The sequence below is a fragment of the Pomacea canaliculata genome, linkage group LG4 (genome assembly GCF_003073045.1).
Source record: "Pomacea canaliculata isolate SZHN2017 linkage group LG4, ASM307304v1, whole genome shotgun sequence".
NCBI classification, from domain to species: Eukaryota; Metazoa; Mollusca; class Gastropoda; order Architaenioglossa; family Ampullariidae; genus Pomacea; species Pomacea canaliculata.
In genome coordinates, this window is record NC_037593.1 from 6,899,492 (window position 1) to 6,923,744 (window position 24,253).

At 37.4% G+C, this 24,253-nt stretch overlaps 3 protein-coding genes across 7 annotated transcripts in view; 2 read left to right on the forward strand and 1 right to left on the reverse strand.

Moving 5' to 3' along the window:
- Positions 1 to 3,038, forward strand: part of LOC112561714 (protein KIAA0100-like) — a 56,396-nt gene extending 53,358 nt beyond the window's left edge. For all 4 annotated transcript variants that reach the window (XM_025234338.1, XM_025234339.1, XM_025234340.1 and 1 more), the window contains one exon: positions 1,222 to 3,038. In XM_025234338.1, the coding sequence (XP_025090123.1) occupies positions 1,222 to 1,278 (57 nt within the window). In that variant the 3' untranslated portion in view covers positions 1,279 to 3,038. The remainder of the gene's footprint in view (positions 1 to 1,221) is intronic.
- LOC112561715 (protein MLP1-like) lies at positions 2,773 to 21,548 on the reverse strand. Of its 2 annotated transcripts, none has more exons than XM_025234342.1 (23): positions 21,484 to 21,548; positions 20,933 to 20,982; positions 19,545 to 19,726; positions 19,045 to 19,123; positions 18,554 to 18,595; positions 16,555 to 18,221; positions 14,569 to 14,794; positions 14,151 to 14,360; positions 13,587 to 13,730; positions 13,001 to 13,093; positions 12,742 to 12,861; positions 12,193 to 12,286; positions 11,476 to 11,623; positions 10,309 to 10,371; positions 9,876 to 10,065; positions 9,287 to 9,462; positions 8,780 to 8,948; positions 7,433 to 8,280; positions 7,094 to 7,274; positions 6,739 to 6,918; positions 5,957 to 6,031; positions 5,316 to 5,396; positions 2,773 to 4,888 (listed from the first exon to the last, which is right to left on the reverse strand). In XM_025234342.1, exons 2-23 carry the CDS (start codon positions 20,963 to 20,965, stop codon positions 4,793 to 4,795), a joined length of 5,097 nt encoding a protein of 1,698 aa, XP_025090127.1. In that variant the 5' UTR covers positions 20,966 to 20,982; positions 21,484 to 21,548; the 3' UTR covers positions 2,773 to 4,792. The 2 variants fall into 2 exon arrangements, with proteins under 2 accessions (XP_025090127.1, XP_025090128.1); XM_025234343.1 differs by having other exon boundaries at positions 21,488 to 21,545.
- Positions 21,549 to 21,745: 197 nt separating this feature from the next.
- Positions 21,746 to 24,119, forward strand: LOC112562863 (transmembrane protein 17B-like). Its single transcript, XM_025236433.1, has 4 exons — positions 21,746 to 21,896; positions 22,241 to 22,344; positions 22,719 to 22,832; positions 23,441 to 24,119. The coding sequence occupies exons 1-4, from the start codon at positions 21,794 to 21,796 to the stop codon at positions 23,711 to 23,713; spliced, it is 594 nt and encodes a 197-aa protein (XP_025092218.1). The 5' UTR covers positions 21,746 to 21,793; the 3' UTR covers positions 23,714 to 24,119.
- The last annotated feature ends 134 nt before the right edge of the window (positions 24,120 to 24,253 follow it).

The window sequence follows — 24,253 nt, forward strand, 5'->3', positions numbered from 1 at the left end:
GGTGAACTGTATGAAGGAACCAAAAGCTTATTAGGTTACATAATTTTGTTTTATCAGAGGACTTGACTATTTGGAAATATCGCTCTCTAGCTACCTCAGTCCCAGCTGTCCACTGAGTACAAAATGAGCTCCCCCCCATCCCTTACTACCTAGCTAGTGAATACCTCTCCAGTTTTTCGCCCAACTTTACTGTGTTGGTTGTGATTTTCTTTTTGCTACCTCTGTTGCTGTACATTGGGTTTGTGGTGACATAAAAGATCCTTATGCTGCTTGACACGTGGCAGTCTCTTGCCAACTCATTTGTTCGCTGTTTGTGCTGCCAGTCATGCTCTTTGCAGCGTCTGGACCAAGGATAGTTGGTCTACAGGAAGTTACACTTCACTTATGAGTACATCTAGTGATCAAGGAAGGGTTCAGGACCTGGTGCAAGCTTTGCATGTCTACCTCAAAATATCAGGAAGTGAAAGTCGACATGGTGCAGATGATTTCTGCATGGAGAATGGCAGTCATGAAGGCAGCATGATGTTTTAAGCTGTAGTCTTCTCTAGGCGTGTAGCCCTTATATACATCATTCAGGCTATAATAGCAGTTTGATTTCATTGTTCAGGTTCTACCTGAGACCTTGCAGGACACCAACTCTAGATGTTGTTGGTAACATATTGTCCCATGTTCTCAGTAGCTCACTCCAGGGCGGCCTTTTGTCCTACAGTCAAGATGGAATTAAAATGTTTTTCTTTTTTTCTGCTACCGAGGCAGTACTGTTTTCTGTATAGACAACTGCTCCCTCCACCTGTTATTTATTCTTCGGATAGTCATGTTATCTGGTACAGTATGAACAGGAAATACTTTTTGGTAGCAAAAATAATTTTTTTGAGTACTTACCAAATGGCATGATAGCTAGTTGTTTTTGTTGTGGTCTCAGTTTTAGTGAAAAACTGGAGACATGTACTCACTAGCTTGGCAGGACAGTATGAGGTTGAATTTTTATATATTTTTTTTTTGTTGTCTCTGTTTATCTCTGACCAATCAGGAGTGGACAGCTGGAATTGCAGTAATTAGATGATATCTTCAGTCATGTCATCTGCTAAATTTTTGGGAAAAAAAATTACGATTAAAAATTGTAGTTCATCACATTATTTGTGATGTTTTTGCTGGACTCTTGCATGGCCAAAGTTTGTAAAGTATGTATCACAGACTCAAATCATTTTTTTTTGTTTGCAGTATGGTCAAGACAAGCCATCCAAAAAAGGTTTTTTCACCAAGTCTCATAAATCCTAAAAATCAGGAAATTGGGACTGCTCTGTCTGTGATATTGGCAAATAGAATTTTGTGTCTGCAAGTGTGAACTGTCAGATAACTTGATGCCAAATGAAACATGATGCCAATTGCAAGATTCTGTTTGCTTGAATGAGCTTCAAGACTTTATAAAGTATATGTGTTATGGATGGAATATATTGGGGTAAACAAGATCACCAGATTCTAGTCTCCTGCAGAATAAATCGCTGATCATGCAATGTTTGTATGAGTCTGCTTATGGCGCTGGTCAAGATGTTTTAGAGGTGGGTGTATGTTCGGTTGTCATGTTGTACCTTATTGCATGAAATGTATTTTCCCATATATCTCCCTCAAAGGGGAAAGCTAAAGATGGATAATAACACTGTTATTGCCTTATCTGCTGCGACATTCAAGTAAGCCTACCACACTATTAATTTTAAAAAACATGACCGTAAATAAAACAGTAACTACCTGGCAATGTATAGGTGGAGTTTGAAACAGAAATGATTTTTAAAATTTGTGCTTGTATTTCAGATGTTATAAAGCTTATTTTTGTACAAATTGAAATATTGTTTGAGGTGCTGATCTTAAAAACAAGTATTGTATACCACATAGCTTTGTATTAGTGCACTTATAACTTTGTTTGGATTTGTCAACCAAGTTAAAGAAAGCCTTGTGCTGGTTAGTGCATTCAACATGAACAAAATGTCACTTCAAACCTTTCCCAGGTTGGTTCTGAAAAAAATACCATCAAACCACGAAACCCAGCATTTGGGTAACTGGTTTATAGCAAGGAAGACTAAAGGCAGCAGGACTCTGCCCTCCACATGCCATGCTATAGCATGAACCACAGCAGTGACTAGGCTTTGGGCCATATATTTACAATGTCAGTAGATATGTACCACAGAAAATTGATATAGGTAGTTAAGTGTGTTTTGCTAAGTAGAACAAGATTTCTAGCTTGATTAACCCTCAGTAATGGAAAAAAATACAACTGTTTTCCTTTTGTAGATGTGTATCACATTTATTTATTGCATGTTTTTGTGTGCATCCTAACCTTTTACAAATAATTTGTTTAGAAGCATTCCTTTTAAAAAATAGCTCCACTGTTGACATTATGGATTAAACCTTTTGGATATAAAGATATCATGATGCAGTTTTATTAGTGGCAAATTATTTACCACATATATCAGCATAAGAGGTCTTTTTTTAAATTGCAGGTTTGTACATAATAGGTATTTATTTATTTTCCATTTGTTCCACATTGAGATTTGTATTTTTTCTGAGTGCTTCCTTTACAACAGTTTTGAAGAGAAATTCACTGCCCATGTTGGGCTTGCTGGTGCTTATTAAAACAAATACTATATACTATATTTTGGAGGCATTAATTTTAGTCTGCTGGATATAAGTATACACACAAGGCTTAATTTTTTTTCTTTCCTTTTTTTTTTTTTAAAGGATGCCCAGTTCTACTAATTCTGTGCTGGCCATTTTTTCTTTGTTGTTGTTGCGGGTGGACTTGCTTCTGCAGTGTATATTCACAGCAGTACTGCTTCTCTCGGCAAGCCAGTGAACTTGTACTTCTACACCGCTAGGCACAGCATCCAAGATCAAGTGAAGCCCAACTGGTGTGGGTCTATGCTAAACAAAGTTGTAAGAGTGATTTTTTTATGTATTGTTACCTCATACTTTTACATTGGATGCTCTTTCACAGAATTAAAAAAAATGCACTGCAAGTTTCTGAATCCCAAAACACACTGATACCTAAGTATTTTTAAGACTTTTTTTGTGTGTGCTTGGAAAGATGTTGCATGAGCGAGATGGGATGCATGCACAATACCTTTCAGTCTTCAAACTCCAGTCCTTTACTTTTTGTGTACAGGGGAAACAGTAAATTGTTGGGAAAATATTTTGTGAAACTTTTCCTTTGGAAAAAGGTGAAGAAAAATGCAGCCCAGTCCCATAGAAAGAAATATGGCTGATTCTTTGCCCTCCCATTTACTCATGCAATTGGTTACTTATCAAACTATGCATGCAATATCTGATCTGGGTCATCCTGGAATTCTGATATTTGGTTTTGCTGCTTATTGCCCATCATGGAATCTTTCATCTAGAGCGCAGTAACTTGTTGTCCCTGAAATGTTTGTTAAGGGGTTTGGCAGCAGAGGTTTTATTACGTATCCCTATGTGGAATACACTCCCACCTGGCTGAGAAACATACCATTGCGTACACACACATCTGGCAGGTATCATAAGTACAATTGTATGTCACACAAATTAGTAAGTCATACTGTAAATATAGTCCTTTATGACCTTATTGAAGGTTTAAAAAACCCTATAGGATTGGTTTCCCAGGCCATAGTGTGAAAGTGGATCTTGCAAAACAAAGTTTTGAAAAGCATACACCATAGCACTGCACACAGAAGACTAAATTCTTGAGGTACACACGGTAATGGTGATGCAGTCACATGCAGTAATAAAATATCTGACTTCACAGGTCACAAAAAGTACAGAGCAAACTTTATTTAAAATGTAAACTGGTAAATAAATATACCGAACACTGGGAGAAAAGCATGAAAAGTCGTATTTGGAACCCATTTTCAAAACAGGTGAATTACAGCTCACTGAACACAAATGGTTTAAGAAGCTTGTCCCAATTATAAACAATTCTGAAGAAATGATGTTTTAATGCTGGGCGAGGGATGAGAGATCTCTCTGCCTGACAAATCTGTATAGACTAGCAGCCCAACCAGGTCATTATGAGTGAAGAATTTTAAGTTCTGGCAAACTTTTGCATGGTGCTCATAAAATACTGTTAAAAAACATCTGACATGATCAATTAAGAAGGCCCCTTCTTTAACTGTAATATTTATGTTACAAAACAATTACACAAAATAATCTCTTTTGTAAGAGATGCTTCATAACAATGGTTCCATAGGTTAAAAAATGGGAACTGTTCAATTTAAAAAAAAAGGTTAACACACAAAAAAAAACTTTCATGAACATGCTGCATTTTTAGGTAAGACACTGTTCCATTTTTAATGTGTTTTGTTTATTAAATGACATTGTTTCTTATATTTTCTCTGTAATTCCTAATCACAGTGAGCAGGAAAATCATTGCAATTAAAACCAAGAATTTAATTTTTTTTTTAAATTGCACCTATACTAGATCTTGACAGCCATTTTACTTAGCTTGGGTAAGGATTCAGATCAGCATAGCTTATGTTATATCCTGTAGTTATACATGCATCATTTAAGTGAACTTTTTTTCTCTCTCTAAAAATGCAGTGAAGTTCACAAGGAATTAATTTTATCAACTGTGTACCTCTTCTGTTCAGGATTTGTTTAAAATTTCAGCATCTTATTTCTAAAGGACTGATTTAAAAGAAGCCTTCAAATGGACAGTCTTCTACCTTTAAATGTGAAACTTGAAATACTTAGACATGCCCATGCGTTCTCTCCAGGTTGGCAGTTGTGCTGCCCCCCCCACCCCCCAAAAAAAAAATCTGAACTGTGTTTAGAGGACAGACTCTTTGTTTTCTCCCTCTATGAGTTGAAGAATACAGACTAGTTCTGGGTATGAACAGCCCTTCTCAACAGCAGCTTGGATACTCTGAAAAAAAAAAAAATTCTTTCAAAAGAAATGATGGGATGGTGGGCCATCTGACATTGAGTTTATTAGCTACCTAACACTGGACTGCTGCTAGTTGCACATAGCGTATGCTCTCTCTCTCTCTCACTGTTACTTTGTTCACACAATGCATGCTAAACATCTCGTGGACATAAGGGGGTGAAAGCCACATTGGGCGCTAAAGTCTGGAGGATAAGGAAACATGCTACACACATCTTTCTCCAGAAGCAGCTTTATAGCAGAGACCTTCACCTTGTATTGCTCTAAGAGAGCCGATATACACACCAATAACTGCAGGAATGATGAAGGAAGGTGCAGGGAGGGAGAGGAGGTCTCTGAGGTGTGGAAGAACCCATGATTTGCATTTTTTCCTCAGCAACTAAGTGGTGTTTAAAGGGAGGAACCTTACCTGTCGAATGCTTTCCACCAACTCATCAAATCTGTAAACTTCATCCTCTGCCTTCCGCCAGTTATCCTCCAGTATTTGCATCTGAGAAAGTGGTGATGATTAGTCAGACTGTAGAGTGCCATCCTATATATATCTCTGAATGGGCTAAACGAAGTCCAACAGCTACTTATTTTCATTAAACTACATCAAAAACAAAGGGGTAAATTTGTGTGAGTTTATAAGATGCTAAACTGGAGGTTCTCTTGAACAGTCTAGAAAGCAGTGATGACAGTTGAGGGTGACACTAGAAAATAATGAGTAGACATTATAATAGGTCTATCAAAGCAATTCATAGAAACAAAACAAAAAAATAAAACTAATTTGTTAATTGGTAGTTGTGAGATGTTTATGGAGGTCAGAGTTATCAGATGCAATTATGAAAGGGTAAATCTTGCAAAGGCAGCATCACACAAGTTTCCATAAATCTGGAATTAATGAGGTGAGGGAGGGGGAGGGAGAACTAATTCTAACTGCTATGAAAACACATAATTAAAACACATTACAAACTAATATCAGTGTGCTTGTATGGGTATCTTGAGATTTCTTGACCAGAAGCATTGATGGTTGCTAGGATTTGAAGGCTAACTACTGCGGCAGCTTACCCGACGTGCTGCTTTGCTGCCCATCTCTTCATAGTGGTCTTGCTGCTCACCAAGCTGAGCAAGGAGATGTTGATTCTAGTTTATGCAGGAAGATAAAATGTACAGAGACCACATCATGAGTGAACTGGTAAATAAAGTGTACAATCAAAGACCACATCATGAAAAAAACTGATAAAGTGATCAACTACAGACCACATTTGGGAAACGACACCTGATTGACTCTTTCTGTTCTTTCACGGGAGGTTAAAAGCAAAACACAAAATGCTTTTCAGTAACATTTTCCTTCTATATCACATTTTCTAAATTGGTGATCTCAGCAGATAAAGATAATTAATTTACATGGATTGCCTTTCAGTGTGCTGGTAGGACTAGACCGATGCAATAAAAAAAACTTTACTGAGTAAACTGGTAAAGAAAAGGCTTAAACCTAATGGACTTGACCATATCAACATAGTCAAAGGCACAGATACAGTTATTTGTTAAAAATCACAGTTAATACAAATATAAACAAAATTAACTGTATATAATTAAATATTTCAAAACATTCTTAACAGCTTGAAGAACTGGTTTTGAAGGTAGTTTAAGAGCTATATATATTAAAAATAAAAAATAAAAACTTTTTAAATGTACCACTATTCCATCTTTTGGTCTGTCATTAATCAAATACATATCCCTCTTTAAATATGATTATAAAAAATGTCACATGGAATTAAGTCATGTCTGTGTCAAAGGTTACACACCTTCACATGGGCACAAATAAGAGTATGTGTTGCCTAGCTTACCTTTTTCCTTAAAGCAACAATGTCCCTCATCCACTTTGCCTGCACAAAACCTTCATCAACCGTACCACTGGAGGTCTCAACATGTTTGAGAAGACTCTCTAATTCTCTAGCAATCACCTCTTTTTCTTGCCTTTCACTGTCGACCCGCTTCTGCAAATGCCTGACCTCCTCTGTCAGGCGCTGCAACGAAAGGTGTGTCACACATCAGTCCAGTTACAAGACATGCTTGGTGCAAGCTTTCAAATGAAACACCAGCTCCTGCACCCAGATACTTTGGAAACAGCAGAGGTATCAACAGATCTCTGATTTTAGGAACACAAACAAAGGGATGTTGGACAAAAAAACTGCTGCTGACCTTAACTTCAAACTTTTTATCTGTTAGAGACATGATGTGTTCAGTCATCTGCTGCATCCTGTCCTTCATTTGCTGAATTGTGGTTTCCATAGCAGCTGTCTCTTGGTGACTGGTTTTTAACTGACGATGGCTCAAGTTCATTCCCTTCTCCAGAATGTCTGTTCTCTCTCGCAGCATGTCACTGACAAGAAGATAATTTAAAAAAAAAAAAAAGAAGACATTTTCATTATATTTACACTAAAATATATCCACAAGAATATTGAAAGAAAAATAAGAAAAAAAAACAAAAAACATCACTAAGTGTGGCACATTTAGTAAACAGCACAGGAATAAACTTACTTTTCATTTTTAAGATCTCGCAAGGAAAGCTGTGAAGCTCGCTCCAGGATGCTGCCAAGACGAATAATTTCTGTGAAAACTTCCTCCATCGTACCAATGCAGGCAACAATGCCACTCTGTTTCTTGTCTGCCATGTTTCTGTTGTTTTCCTGGAGAGACCTCCTGCTGGCTGATGTACGGCTGCTAGCTCTGGGAATAGGTCGAATTCTGGCAAATGCGCTTGATAAGGGAGCAGAAGAGGGTGGAATGATCAACGAGCCATTGACAGATGATGATGATAAATGGACGGGTGTAAAAGCACTTGGCTGGAATGGAACACGGTTGGTAGCAGTGGTGTGAGCTCTGTTCTCGTCAGGTCTTGAAGACACGTTTTTGCTGCCCTCATGTTCTTTGGTTTTTGAAGCTTTGCTGACAGTGTTTATACCCACAAATGCAAGATCTGATGCTGTCAGTCCAAGACTCTGAAAAACTGGGTTCTGATGCTGGGTGTCAACCATTTCTTCTTCATCCTCTTCTTCCTCCGTGTTGCCTGGACTAACAGCCTCTAAACTGGAAAAGGCCCCAGCACCGGTGCTTGAGGCATCGCCTGAGGCATTCATGACAGCTGCCATATCACTATTGTTAGCAGTCCTGTCACTTGCATGTCTGCAGTGTTCTTTTCTCTCCTGTACTGCTAACCTTCCTTCTTCACCATCAGTTTCACTACCACCACAAGGCTGAGGTTCTAAGATTGCATCCAGAATAGTGGACACAAAAGATCTGCTATAACAATGCTTTGGTTTGGATGCATTAGACAAAGAGGTATGTGCCAGATCTTGCTTAGCTGCTCTCATGGTACCTGGTTTCTCCTTTTTCAAGGGAAAAAAAATAGTCAGGCTGTCATTGCTGTGATATCTGCCATTTTTGATGGCAAAATTCCTTTCTTCGAATACTTACCAGATGACATAACTATATGGAGTTTATCTTGACTAACTATCTCAATTCCAGCTGTCCACTCGGTCAGACCTGACCAACGAATAGGCTGGCAAGAGCAAGATGGGGTAGGGGTGGGTGAGATGGTTGATTTTGTGTTTTCCCTGTTCATTGGTCAGGTCTGACCAATTGGGAGTTGACAGCTGGAACTGAGGTAGCTAATCGGATAACTCTATGTAGTCATATCATCTGGTACCGTACGAAGAAGAAAGCTCATAGTACACATAAAACTCAACAAATTCCTTACTTCACCTCTTTTTCTATTGAGTCCATCTGTCACAGTCTAATTTATATTCAGATCTTTAAAATATTCATCTTATGTATTTTTTCCAAAAAACGACAGAAAAAGCAAGTGCAAGCTCTACACACACATACCTGGAAACCAATCTTTTTCTTTAGTTCATTCAGCATTGCTTGCATTTTTTGTAAAAGGTCGTTTGCTGCTGCTATAGTATAGCTCTCCATCTTGCTGTGCTCTGCATCTGCCAGCGCCAGAGCATGTGATGTTTTGCCCAGCTGCTGTCGCAAAGATTTCGCCTCGGATCTGGTCAAGATCAGAAGGATGATAAGGCCAAAGCTTGCTACATGAATTTAAAATCATTGATTGATTGATCAGCTCATTCTCCAAAGTAATCATACAGTTTCCAAAAATTTGGAGTGCTGCTTTAATGCAAATTAACAAGTCGATGTGATCTGTAGTGTTCACACCATATAGATGTTTACCACTAGGCAACAGAAGGAATGTCTACCCCCCACCTCCATATACATTAGTGAGATCCACTTTAGTATAAGTAATGATAATCAATCTTAGTGGCAGCTGAAAGCAGCTTCAGCAGACCAATTAATGAATAGAACATTTATGCCAGTCTACTAGCAACTTACACCAAGTCCAATTTTTCATGCTCAAGTTGCATTACAAGTTTCTCTGCATCTGCTGCCACCTGCTGCTGGCATCTTGCCTCAAGAGAGGCCACTCTTAACTTTTCTTCAAGATCCCTCAAACTGCTCACGTACAGAGAGCGTTCTGCCTCCAGATATAGGTTGCTTTCCTTGAGAAACTAAAACACGAAAATGTTTGTCAATTTAATATTGTATTGATGATCATATCCAGCTTGGAAAAGAAGAAGAGGATTTCTAAAATAAATGATCACTCACAAAATTCTGTTCTATAGTGCATGCATGCACACTCCCACCACATACATGTACACGTAGCTAATGAATAACAACATTATTAGCAAAATCCCAATGATGTTGGTGCCAATGAACTCGAAACATACACATTCATATATTAACCCCACATCTGTGCATAAACATTTGTAACTTGAAATTACATGCACTGACTGCAATCAGTAGTAGGTGCTGTACACATCTGTTATGCACCTTCTCAGATTAATGTGACCAAGTATAAACAGATGGCCCCAATTCCCCATCCCCCCTTCTTTTCATGGATTGGTATATTCCTTTATCATACTTCAATGTTGTCTTTATCTTCAAGAACAGCAAGACCACGAGCATCAAGGAGATCTTTTTCTAGAGCATCAATCTTGTACCGCTGTTCCACAATAATGTTACGGCACTCATACAGATCCTTTTCAAGATTGTCAATGTCCACTTCCCGGTTGTCAAGTGTACGCTGAAGGTTCTCGATTCCAAGAACCATGCTGCAACAGATGGGAGACCACACAAAGTGTTCTGTTTAAGTTTATAACAAACACATGTCTGCCAGTTACAAAAAAGAAAGGCTTTATGTCTATGTAGCATACAGGTCAAACTCATAGCAACATTTGGAATTTTGTTTACTAAACTAATAAACCAAGATAGCATTTTTATGACTGTTTGGTGCAAGACGTAATTTTTTTTATACCTCTAAAACTGCCATTTGTCTTAACACAGAAAGTACTTACTTCTCCAACTTGTCCTCGTACTCTTCATTTAGGTTCCTGCTGATGTTTCTCAACTCCTCACACCTGTACATATTGTGAATGCAATTAAATACACCTGCTTGTGCATGCATTAGTTGCTCTCCATGTGTATCGCTGTAATAATATACACTTACATGTAGTAATAATGATTGAGCACAGCACATTTTCTGATTTAGAAGCAAGCTCAATGCTGTGTTCTGTGCATGAAAGACTACAAATGAGCAGACAGTCAAGCAAACAACTACTCTTTGCCCTGGAATGACTTTGACTTTGGTGTCTCCTGTTGCTCTGAGTTTGTCTTGCATTGTATCCCTCTGTTTTAGATTATTCTATGCCTGTGTTTTTTCTGTCTGTAGACTGCTTCATCCAATAATAATAGTCTCTGCACCCTATAGTTCATCTTGGCCATCTTGTCTGAAGTCTTCCGCTTAATGGGATTACTTGTCTCCATTTTTCTGGACCATGCAATCTTCCCATTTTGTCACCTACGTGGCTTGTACTTCATTGCTACATTTTCTGCTGTTCAGATGTTGGATCTGTTGATGTACATGTTGACTGCACTTCCAAGTGTGCTTATCCTGCCTCTTGCTTCATGGAGTTTCTTTATGACTTCATAATCACTGATATTTCCTTGATTCCAGACTTAACGATCCTGTACCTCTAACAGCTTTTAATGTGTTGTTTTTGTAAAGCACTTCGAGCTCACTCTGATGACAGGGAAAGGTGCCATCATCATTAATTATAGTTATCGTCATGATCATAACAACAAAGAAATACAAGCAGCAGCAAACAGATGACTCAATGACAAACATCAACAAAATGTATGGACAGAGATAAGTAAGTGAGGAGTGAGTGGAAGAGTGGATTATGAATGATATTTCTCAAAGATATAGCCATCACAAAGATGCAATAGGCCTAAACAAAGGAACTGGTATTGGTAGAGATACTTGCAGCAAATAGGCAAGAAGACAGAATTACGCTAGAACATGAAAAATGTTTCCATATTTTATGTTTTTGTGATGGTCTTCTTAAAAAATGTTCCCTGTCTATAGCAAAACAGACTATTGTTGCAAGCAAACCCTGCAATGGCACCAGACCTGCTCCTTAATTCACGCTGTGATTCACAACAAAAAATTAAACAATTCTCACGCTCGAGCCCTCTTGTGAAGTTCTATCTGAGTACGTGCAAGTGTTTCAGTAATAACAGCGTTGTCATGCTGAGCAGCAGTCAGCTTATCCTGAAGAACTATGGCTTCTTGAGCAAGGGCATCCTTTGACAGCAATAAGTCCTGCAGTGCTGCACAAAATGAAAGAACTTTCTTAATGATGAAAACAAATGTATTTTGCAATGTGAATATGAATTGCTCATATTTGATAATCACTTCAACCTCAGAACGATCATACTGTGCATGCATGCATCTCAAGTAATGACAGCAAGGAATGGGTTCCATTCCTGACCAGCGAGTCAAGCTGAACAACATCCAGCTCCACTTTGTAAATTTATGTTGGTTTTTTTTTTTGTTCCAGACAGACTTCTAATTTTTGAGTCATTATGCATGTCTGCTTTGATGTCCTAGAGTTCTGCCAGTGTGTCACAGTTCAATGTTTGCTTGTGTAGTGGGAAGAGCTGCAAGACATGTTTATAAATTGTGGGCTCACCTCACATGCCAGTATGTGACAGCCTAAGGTGGTGCATATGTGTGTGCACCACTTCCAATGACAGACTGCTAGTGCTACAGGGACAACAGATGAGCTGCTTTTTGTCTAGCAACTCCCACAGCATGAGCTCTTATTTTACAAAGGTCCCCAGGAGTATTGTCTGATGTTCTACATGATTAGATTAGACAGGATAATAAAGTGGAGTACCCTTCCTTGTGCCTAGAAGTTCGGAGTTCAGCTTGCCCAGCTGGCTTGTTGCAGTGAGCAGATCTGATGAGGACACTGAGTACAGCTTTTCCAGCTAAAACAAAAACAATTTTGTCTTACTGAACAAAGCTGGCCATCACTTAGGGTTTATATTCACCTTATAGGTCATAACAACCATGTGCAGTTCTAGCTGGAGGTTTAGATGAAAGAAATGAATATGTCAAGAATGTATGGGTTGCTACATTAGCTGGCCAGAGTAATTAGCCTGATCTAGTGAATCACTGAAAACTTTCACTTAGTTAATTTACCTTTGCAAGATGCTAAGGGTACCCCCCCCCCACCACTTACAAAAAGAAAAAAATCTGTCTTATTTCCTATGTACATTTTAGACGTCTCATCACACAGCAAGTTCATTTCATTATGCATATTTTAAGTGTCCCATAATGTTCGTTTCATAAAAGTTTTCTGTTCACTGATATAAAAAGAAAAGCAGCCATTTTCTAACCACCACAATTCTGTGCTATATCATTATCTCAAACATGCCATCACCTCTGCCATATCGCCTTGGTTGAGTTCCACCAGTTGTCTCAAAGTATGGGTCTCCTTCAGCAACTGCTTCCTCTCTTTCTCATCTTGTCCTGCTGTTTCTTCCTGCTTTCTGCACTTGCTCTGTAGAAGAAATGCTGAAGGTACACACCTTTTCAAACCCCATAGACTGAAGCAAGCATAGCTGTCTCAGCTCTCTGCTCTTAACTCTGCTCTGTTACTTAACAAAATACTGTACTTACCACTGTTGAGAGACACGCACCTGCTGAGCTAGCTGAGTACGGAGATAAATATGTTCCGTGGCAAACAGCTTTACTTTCTTGTAAACTTCCTCAAAAGCTTTGGTCACTTTTTCCTGTTGAAGGTGAAAGGAGGAAAAAAAAACCCAATAAGGTGTGATTTATATAATGCCTACTCATGCTCATGAAGGAGCAAGCTCTCAGCACTTAAGCAGGAGACATGGACAGAAAAAGGATGGAAGGAGAAACAACCATTCAGACAAGTAATAATACCCACAAATATAGAAGAAACAAAGAGGAATCAAGGAACAAACAATTAAGGATAAATCAGCAGAGTATTGTTACCAGCTATTACTCCCACCAGTAAAAGCCTAATCTTTTTATATGGCTGTATGTTTTAAAATTTCCTCTTAAAAACTACGAGTATGGTCTTATGCAGTTTGAAAAAAACCCAGTAAGACAGGAAAAGATTGGGAGGGGGAGAAATAATTTACAGAATTTGTTTAACTCCTCAAAAGCGAAGTTTTTTCAAGCAAAAGGGAAGGGAAAATACCCAATCATGTGTGAACATAGTTTCAAACAGCATATTTTGTCAGAATCTTGCAATACCTGGCGACTGACAGCCTCCTCTAGGTCCCCAAACAGACCCCTCAATTCCTCCATCTCAGCCTCTCGTTCCCTTACCATGTGCATGGCACATCTAAACTGTCGCTCATAGCTGCTTGCTTCACTAGCTGCTTTCAACTCCGACACCTAATGAAAACAGCACAAACAGCTCTCTCTTGGAAGTAGGAAAACAAACAATAGATGATCACAATCCAGTTGTCAAAAGAGGAATTGCAATGAAGAACAGTGGAAGTGGATTGAAAGCAGACATTATGTAGCATTACACACACACACAAAATACCAAAACCACTCATCTTGAACAAAGTTCTTTCCCCCTCTACTCCCAGACACCCATTTTCATTCAATGGATTAAGTTAAGAACCAAATACTTAAATATTTCATCCTTTCCAGAAATGGCTCTCAAGTTCAGAAGTGACTTTAGATGGTTAACTTTCTACGTATCTCAGTAGCTTTTTTATACAGTTTTTGGTGTTTGCTGCCATCATGGCTAGCAGATTCTTTGCTGTAGACAGCCAGCAGTTCAGCCTCACACACACTTGTCCTCACCTCATTTTCATGCTGAGTGGCAGCTTTCAAGGCCTGCTCTTCCAGCAAATGACACTTGTTCTGCAGCTCAGAAACTTCTTCCTCATGCAGACGTCCCAGGCTGGCCCCTGCTTGCCTCAAAATGAGTACTTCAGCTTCTATCTCTTCAGTGTACTTTTGTCTTGCTTCTACTTCTTGCTCCAAGGCCTTGATTTTTTCTATCAGCTGGTTCTAACCAAAAGAAAAATCCCAACTAGGAAATCTACATAAGTAATTTTTCAGATGAATAATTATACATGTGCAATATGTGCATATATAAGGTAATGAGAAAACGATGCAAGTTCAAGCCACCTTTGATCCCTGCATTACACAGATAAACCAGTTTTTCTATTTCAGCCTCTGCTTTGAAATGCTACAGTGTTTTGCTTGTGTGCTGTACCTCTTTCTCTTTCCATTCGCTTAGTTTCTTGTCCTCAACTTCCATCTTTTCTTCCTCCCTGGAGGCAAGTGCTGCCTTCATTTCCTTTACAGCTGCTCTTAGACGTGTGCGTTCACGTTCTGCCAGCTGCAGCTCCATTTCAAGACGTGCATTACACACAGCAAGTGTCTCAAGCTGATTAGCCAGGGTTCGTGGATGTTGCTTACGTATATCATTTGATGTCAATCTAATGAAAATAAAAATATCAAGCTGAGTTTGCAATCAGCATGTATTGTTTGCCTTTTTCAGTCTATGTGGCAACCATGCTGTCATAATGCAACCCTAATATTAATTATTCATATTACTAAATAATATAAAATGTGAGAAAACACTCAGTTCTGTATTTCACTGGTTCAAGTGAAAAAAACACTTAAAGGATTTTTGAAAAAACATATAAAAATGTCAATTAAATGGAAAGCACAAGATAAAGTTGCTCCATGTGATGTAAAACAAAGTGCATCCTATTTTTGAAAGCTATACACTTCACTCGATAATTGAAACACTTGAAGTGACCACGCAATGCAATGGTAAAGTGCTAGTAAATTCTGTGAGGATTGCAAACCCCTAAAATTTACATATCATTTCTGGGCACCTGTTCACAATGCCAAATGTTGAAGGTTTCCTGAGGGCACTCCGGTTGGTTCCCCCTACCTTCTTCATATCTTTCCCTCTCTGCCCAGCCTCAGGTGAAATCACCACTAACAAACTAACAGAAAAACTAACTCCTCAGATGCTGCAATGGCTATTTCCATGGGAAATAATTCATTGTCTCTTGAGATGATACTACCAAGCTAGGTAATTGAAACTGGTGCCCAGATAGTGTCTGTGAGACTGGTTTTAGTAAGCTGCTGCAATACAATGGCTTACGTGCACTTTACTCACTTTATGCATTTATTATACAAACTTTTATTTATGATATAATCTTTATACACCATTTTGTTTGCCTGCTATCAGTGGTCAGCATTTCCCACTGCATTTAAAAAAAAGTGTAAATCATGCAAGAGGTCTCCAAATCCTCTAAAGAACATTTTACTTTGAATATGTAAATGATCCGGGACTAAAGGTCTGAAGAATGAAGAGTTGGGATTGGAAATCTCACCATGAAAGATGTACAATAAAACAAACATATGAAATCTAATATTTTATGATTACTTGCTATCAAATGTCATTGACAGTGTTAAATGCTTGAAAACATGTTACTTATAAAAGATTCTTGATATCAGGGATCATGATCACAATAATATCAACACATGTGCAATGATATGTACATTTTTTTGCAAGTGGTTGTCAAAACTTCATGATTGTTTATATGATCTAAAATCTGCCAACAATTTTAACTCAATCAAGATGGGTCACCACTGCAAAAATAAAGAGTAAAATTTGATATGTCCAACCTAAAATCCTGAATGAGTTAATAAGCGGTCTGAAAATTCCATATGGATGGGAAACATCGGTTGTTTGATCCTTATTTCTAATTTTCAATTTTCTCCACTGACTTTTGACTTATCTCCTTTTCACTCAGATCAGATATTGTGACGTGCAAGGCCACAGGTATGATACAGTGTGAACTGTATCATAGTGTACATGCTTTCCTGTTATTAGCAGTTTGACTTATCATGCTCAACAAAATTTTTAGTGAATATATGTAGGGGGGTGTGTATGTACATATATATATATGGAACCATACAAAGATATATATATACACACACACCTATACATATGCACTGTTGATTATTTTTCTGAAGTTTTGAATAAAGTGTTGACTATACAACAAAGTTTCAAAATTTCTACCATTTTGAGTATTAATAAAGATGAATTTGTCAAGCCATTCTGTATTGACAATTCTCTCAAAACAATTTCCCAATACTATTCAAGTAATAATTAAAAAAACAACATGTATTCATAATCTACACAATCATGCAGCAAAGAACATTTCTGGTAACATACCTCTGTCCTTGTTTACTAAGAAGTTTAAATGGTGTCATTGACGTGTACACGCTGAGGGAGCCAGTATTGTCTGTCATGGTTGTCTGATGCTGTGTGTCTGTTGTGGCTAAAATGCTATGGTCAACGGTTTCCATAGTCTCTGTCTCCAGTCCCACATCCGCAGTGCCTACACTGGTGGTCATGGTATCCACTTCATGTCCTATGATTTGGACTGGAGACAGTGCCACATCTTTAGAAGCAACGCTTTCACATGTTGTATCCATTTTTCTCTCTGAGACAGCAATGAGGCTGTTGTCCTTGCCCACAACTTCAGCATTGTCAGCTGTTGTTGCAGTGTCATCTGCTTGAACCATTACCATAGCATTGTCAATATTGTTTTGATCTTTTATGATTGGTGTGTCAGAATCTCCTTTTTCTGGTAGACCAGGAACCCCTTCAGACTCCAAGTTATGATAGCTTAAAACAGTTTCAAAAATGTTTCTGTGGTCAGCTGATGGGAACTGGATGTGTACAGATGATGGTTCTACGAGCTCTATTTCTGCTGCTGTCCTTTCGGGCAACAATAAAGAACTTCTTTCAACAAGAAAATCCCTCTTCTCTTTATTGCATCCATCACAAGATAATGATGTGGACACAGTACACACTGCCACCTGGCTTGTCACATTTACACTAAGCAACTCAGTGCTACCAGTCATTTTCTCAGCAAGTTCTTTCATGTCCAAGCAGACACTTGCATTAGCACTGCCATCACTTTCTGCTGATGATTGCACTATGTCTTCAGACTCTTTGGCAATGTTTCCTGATTCAGCAGAGCCATAACCATTATGCATGGATTCAAAGCTTGGATATGCTTTGAGCACTGTAAGCTCCAGACTGTCTACTTCTTTCTTACAAGTTTTCCCATTCAGGTCTTCTGGACTCCTGAAATCTCCCTGCCTTTTAGCATTTCTATCCCAGAGGCTTCTTTCCGGAGGAGACTCAGAAATGCAAGAGTGCTTTTTTTCAGAAGAAAATGCATTCAAAATAGGTTCTTTGTTGGGTGTTTCATTATGTATCTCATTTGTGTTTCTAGAGTAAGATGCAAGAAATCTACAGTATTCATTGGTGTAAGGTGACAAGAGATCAGGTGAAGGCAACTGTAGCATAATTGAATGCCAATCCATATTGTTCCATTCACCACCATCATGGCATGAATTAGGAGAATCTGCAGAGGAAACAACCTCATTAAAATGGGTGGATTCTTTGGAGCCTGACGGATTTATCAGAGGCACATTAGATTTTCTTTCAACAGCCCTCAACAAATCATCAATGATAGAGCTCACAACTTCTAGGGCATGATCTGTGCTCTGCTCCACATGGACCGAACAGGCATCTGAGAAAGGCTGATGCTCTGAGGACTGCACAGGTTCTTCCACAACCTGATCCTGAAATGATGCAGCTTTACTATTTTGAGTTGAGTGAACATGATCTGGGTAAGGTACTGTGACTTCTTGCAGGCTTGGGGAGTCCTGATGAACTTCTACCCTAGATAAAATCTCTGGTTCATGTCTTTTCAAAACAGAGGCCACTAAAGGGTATGATGCAGACTTGATAGCAGGTTGACAAGGACCACGTCTTGAGACTGTGGTGTGAGATTCTGGGATGAGACATCCAGCAGGACTAGCAATCTGCAAGAATGTAACAAAAATAAAAAAAACAAAAACCAATAACAACAAAAAATCAAAACAATAAATATAAATAGTGGATATTTGAAACTATTCAGGTATTTCATCAAATACAACTATCTCATTTGTTCTTTCCCTTGTTAACTGCTTTTCGTTCCAGAGCTAAGAGAATTTCAATGCTTTTTTCGCAAGATGCTGATGTGAGAGTTAATTTGAAGTTGCTGGTTTGTATGCATTAAACAGTAAGTCAAGCATCTGAGATAATTAAGCTCCATCATCTGGCATATCCCCCCTTTTCCTCTTCAAAGAACTCATTTCCTCTTCAAAGAACTCACCTCAAGTCGCGCCTTGGCAATTTTCATAAGGGAGATCCGCTTCTGCATTTTTACAAAAATCATGAAGATACTTTCAAATTAATTTAATAAATAATTAATAATAATGAATATTAATTTCAGTTAAAGTGATGATGTTGGTTTACAGAAATGTTCCAGAAAAGTGCTTGGATAATCAGAGAGATTTAGTTTTGAACTTTGTTACTTGTGTCTTTTCCTCTAAGCCCTTGATTTCTATGCATTTTCTTCAACATCTTTATAAACAGTTGCTTTAACTATCTTCACTTATTTGAAAGCACTTTTCTGTAAATTTTTTTTTTTGGAGTGGGGGTATCCTAAAGTGTCTAAGGATCTGATGCATAATAGGAGAGAGTTCATATGTGAGAAAGGTTCTTAACATACATGTTAAGCATGACTGGGTATTGTATCTGTAACTTAGCATTCAAAAATAGAAGGATAAGGGAAAGCAAATGATTTTACTTTTCATTTATTACCTGCAAACGGTCTGAATACTTTGATGTCCTGGTAGGTGTGCTGTGTTCAGCATTTCCAATCAAAGCACCAGAAGATTTCCTATAAAAGTAATAACATTAGCTTTTAAGTCAAATCAAACAACTATGCAATCATGTGCAGAGATGAGTAAAGCAGTTGATGATTATTATTATTTAGTTTTAAGTTATTCTCATGCTCAGCTATAGTTTTTCAGACAGTTTAGATGAACATCATCAAGCATGTAAAACAGCCCCCTGCTGACAAATTAATTGACTGAGCTCCATGCAAGAATTGGGGCCATACTAAAACAACAATCATAAAAGCTGCAACACAATGCACAAATTATATTTTCAAAAACCAAGTACAGCACAATTTTCAAATAGCTTCAAAGACAGAACTTCCCCAGATGAGAGCATACAATTCTGTTGTTTGCAGAAACAAGCCTACTAAGCTTACACTGCACTTGTTGCTGAGGAAGGGATGAAACCAAATCATGACTTACAATGATGCACCTCTTTCTGGTGCCCATGAGTGCCTCTTATTTTCTTCAGTCTTACATTGGGCATGTGTCACTTTTTTAACACAAAGAGGAAGTGGTGTATGTTTTGCAGTCTGTTGATTGACTGCACGAAGAGGAGTCCTTGTGACACTAGAACTGTCCAACAACAATTTTCTTCCCAAAATCTACACACACACACGCGCGCACACACACATACACATGCAGTCTTCAATTTAAACAAGTCAGCTGTCATTCTAAGCAAAGTCTTGCTTACATGCCAAAGCAATTGCCATCATGAAATTACATTTGTGCTTTTTTATGTTGCTTTATTATTCATTAAAAAGCAGACTGATATAGCTTCTTTTTATCGAATCTTAAGATATACATCTGTGATTGATATCAGCCAATGGTCACTTATTGCCTGTGCGCAATTGGATAACACTTATCTGATTTTAGAATTCAAGGCTTCATTAACATTCAATCACTTCATTATGACATTCAAAACAGGCACATCCGCACAATCAATAAAATATATATGTAAAACAAAAGAATGTAATTTAAAGGAAAGATGCAATAGAACAGCACACACACATATATATATATACATTGATAGTTTACATCTGGATCTGAACTTGTAATTTTATAAATTTTATAATTATTATTTTTATAATTATAATTTATTTTATAATTTTATCATACTGTGGCTATCCCCCTCCAATGTTGCTTGCCTCACACAATGTTCTTAGTTCATTGTTCACAGCTGGTTTCTCGTTAAATCAATAACATAACCCATAAGTACAACCTTATGCTGGCATAAACTTCCACTTAAGCATACAGGCACTTAGTCCAGCACACAACAGTTTTTTTTAACATCTCCGATACGGATTCCCACTTGATAGCTTGCAAAACTTGCACAAACCTGCACTGAAAATCCCCTCTTTCGCAAACATCACTCCTAACAACCTTTCCCATAATGCTAGTCCTTTTTCACGCTCTTCCTTTTGCAATATCATATTACTCTTAACTCTTGTTCTTGTTATTTGGTTCTTTGTGTTTTCTGTATTTGATTTTATTCTTTGTTTAGTATGGTTGTTTATTCTTTTATAACTCATGTTATTTGTTTGTGTTCCTGTCCCTCGTATGCTGTCTATGTTTCATTCTTGTTCTTAAGTGCTAAGGGTATGCTCCTTAGGATTGTGAGTATGCGCTCTACAAATTTTGCATTTATTATTATTACAAAGCTAAAAAGTGGTAAGTTTATCTCAAATGCAGGCCAAGTTGCGTCTTCCCTTTTATATACATTTCCTACAACAACTAACAGTTTAGGATCATGCGTTGTGCTACAGATTATTTTCCTGACAAAGATTGCTTTATATTTCAACAGTTCTCACCTGACTTTGAAGGTTCTCTTTATCCATTTCCATGACTATGCATATATATGCTGCAACATATCATGTAGCAGTCGGTCAGACCTTGATTTCTAAAATTCTTTCAGCCTTTATTGACTCTAAGCAACAGCAGTACAAATTACGAGCGGCTAACAATCTATTCTGCTTCACAAAGATGTACTAATCACTCCTCAATCTTAATATAATTGAAATCTATTGTATCTGATCTTCATTGCTTATCTGTCAGACATTATGTTAGAATAGTTAAATTACTTATAATGCTACTTATACAGATAACGCTAACAACTTAAGATCCCAAGTTAATATATAGCAGTTTCTTACATTTATTTTTAAAAACGTTTAGCTCACAATGAGGTCATCAAATGGAAATTCAACTTTCAACAAAAACATTCGACTCAAACACTCGACTTTACATACGATTTAACTATGCAATAAATATATTGACTTATAGCAATAAATTATAACAGTTTAAGATATTAATTGAAGGAAATGAGAGTTTTGTGACTTTAAAATACATCATAAATCTCATTTACTCGCTTTTTTCGCGATTGCAGAACTAGCAGTTGAGTTGATTGTTCGAAGTTACCTCCTGTACGCCCATTGGTTGAATTTTAGATCCGTTATATATGAGGATAATAGTTTTGAGAAAAAGTTATATTTATTTCATACAAGCTTATTATTCTATATTGATATATTTCCAAAGTGACGTTAATTTCTTTTTGATATTTTAGCTTAGACATTTATATATTCTGAAGGAGGTAAGAAAACATTTTATAATCCTTTACGTACCTCGCCTGCAATGTAAGCAGGCTGGCTTTAGTTCAAACCAAAACTTCGGGCACCATGGACGCTACTTTTAGAAAAACTATGACATCTGTTACAGATGTTTTATTTCCAGTTAATAAATCTGCACGAGATCCTCAGAAACACCAGATTTTGAAAACAGGTCAACCCAGTTTATCTTAAGCTGAAGATGCAGTCTATAACGTTATCAAAATAGAGTGACTAAACATGAATCGACTCTTATCTAGTTTGCCAGGACATGCTTTGTTTTTCTCAAAATGCCTACTAGTAGTTCAGCAACAGCATCAACATTTCAGTGTAATATCTACTTGTCTTCTTTCACAATGTATTAAGGGATTGGGTTTTAAAAAAGTTGGGATGAATATAACAGAGGATACATTTTTGGGGGTCGACATAGTTTATTGGAATTTTTTGACGTTCCTAACATCAGTACAGAACGGGATGAAATGTCTACGATTTTTTAAAATTCGTTTTTGGTGTTTTCAGGAAATGAATATGTGACGAACTTACCTCTACAAATGCTGATTTACTTCAATGCGTTCTTTTCACCTCTTTGGCTTATTACCTGCATTGTTATGCTGGAGGCTAAGGTTTGGTTTTTGCTGTTAGTGAACAAACGTCTTAACAAATAATTCATCATAAACGTCTGTATATAGTTACATTTCATTTATTTTAGAAACTTTTGATTATAATGGTAATAAAGCCTCATATATAGAACTGTAGACCAATAGGAAAAAAAAATAAACATTGGTTATGTAGCTTTTCTCATGTGATTTTGGAATTGATTTTCTGTTAATCAATTCTAACCATTTTTAAGTTTGTCTTCTAAAAAATGTTATGATTTACAGATTTCTTACTTAAGAAATAGTATGCTGCATGCTGTGGTGAGTCATGCTAAAAATTGTAAGTGGGAGTTTTGTTGTTAAATGAAGATTAGCAATATTCTGATTCACATTCATTCCAGTTCAACTTCCTCTCAGACTTGTACAGAATTGTCCTGATTTCTGTTTACATTGCGTATTCTCTTGTTGAGATCATCCGCCTATACTTGGGGTATGTTGGAAACCTTATGGAAAGAGTGAGTGACTTTTACATTTTTTTTTAAGTTTTAAAGTTTACATTCACTTTGATATTATTTACATTTGTTTTTCGTAAAGATATTCCACTATCACACTACTGTAAATTTTGGCCTGTTGAGTGGACCTGTATAGAAGTTGCACCCACTTAATTAAAAAAGAACTCTATTATATTCACAAATAAGCTGCACTGGTTTATAAGCCAGAAATATATACAACTTTTTCAATGGCCAGGTCGATTGCCTATAATTCATAGGCATTTCATCTTCTTTTGGCGTGATCGAGGTGTGTGCTTGAGCAAATGATCTGAATGCATCAGTTGCATGCGGCTTTGCTTTAAAAATGTCAACAGTTAACACTGTAACAACATGAATAGTTAACACTTAAACATTAGCTCATTGAAAAATTAATCGGAATCGAAAACATCTGCAAACAAGCCACATGGCTGTTTAAGCTACAGGGTTTAAAGCTGGGGAAAGAAGTCACAGCTTTAATAAAAAATTTACAGTTATTTTACCAATTATTACTTTATAACTTATCACTTAAGGGTTGAAGTGTGATGGAAAGCATTTACTCATTTATATTTCTCATTTTTCACAATTCCAACCAGGTTCCAGAGCTAGCTGGATTTTGGCTGCTGACTGTTTTGCTTCAGCTTCCTCTGATTTTGCTGCTGCTTTTCAATACTGATGCTCTGCTCTTACCACTGGAAAGGGCCATTCACATAGTTAAAGCCTTGTTTGTCGTCAGTGAAGTCATCGTTGGATATTTCGCGATTCGTATCATGGTCAATTATCAAGTAACAAAATATCACCTACAGCAGTTTACTGCATTAGATGAAGTAGATAATGAGTATTGGCCAGAATCTAGATACACAACATAGGTCTGCAAGGCTGTGTGTGTATAAAAGTCTTCCTGTGCATACAAGGACATAAAACATGTTTCTAGTGACGTTTATCAGAAGGATCAGGAAAAAAAATCTTTATGTATGCATACAGCACAAGTGAGACCTAAATAGCTAGGCCAAGGACTGTGATGATATTCCTTTGTTTGAGAAGCTCTGCTTATATTTGTAAATGCAGTCCATGCACATTGGCTGTCGTGGTTTCAGTTCTTGCCTTAGGCAAACTGTTCTTTCTCTGCATGGCATCTGATTACAGGGCTGGCTGCCTTAGTTTGGCTTGGCATAAAACACCCACATCCCCACCCACTTTGCCATTTGATTTTGTATATTTGTGATAGATTTTATAATACTGATTACTAAATCTTTAAAAAAAAAAAAAAAAAATTTACAAGTTTTTTTTTGTTGTATGTATGGTAGAGATGAAACATTTTCATGTGTAGTGTCTGAATGCACAAACCACCCATCATCATTCTGCCAGACATATCAAACTCCTCCAAAAATGCATAAGTGCAAATCAAA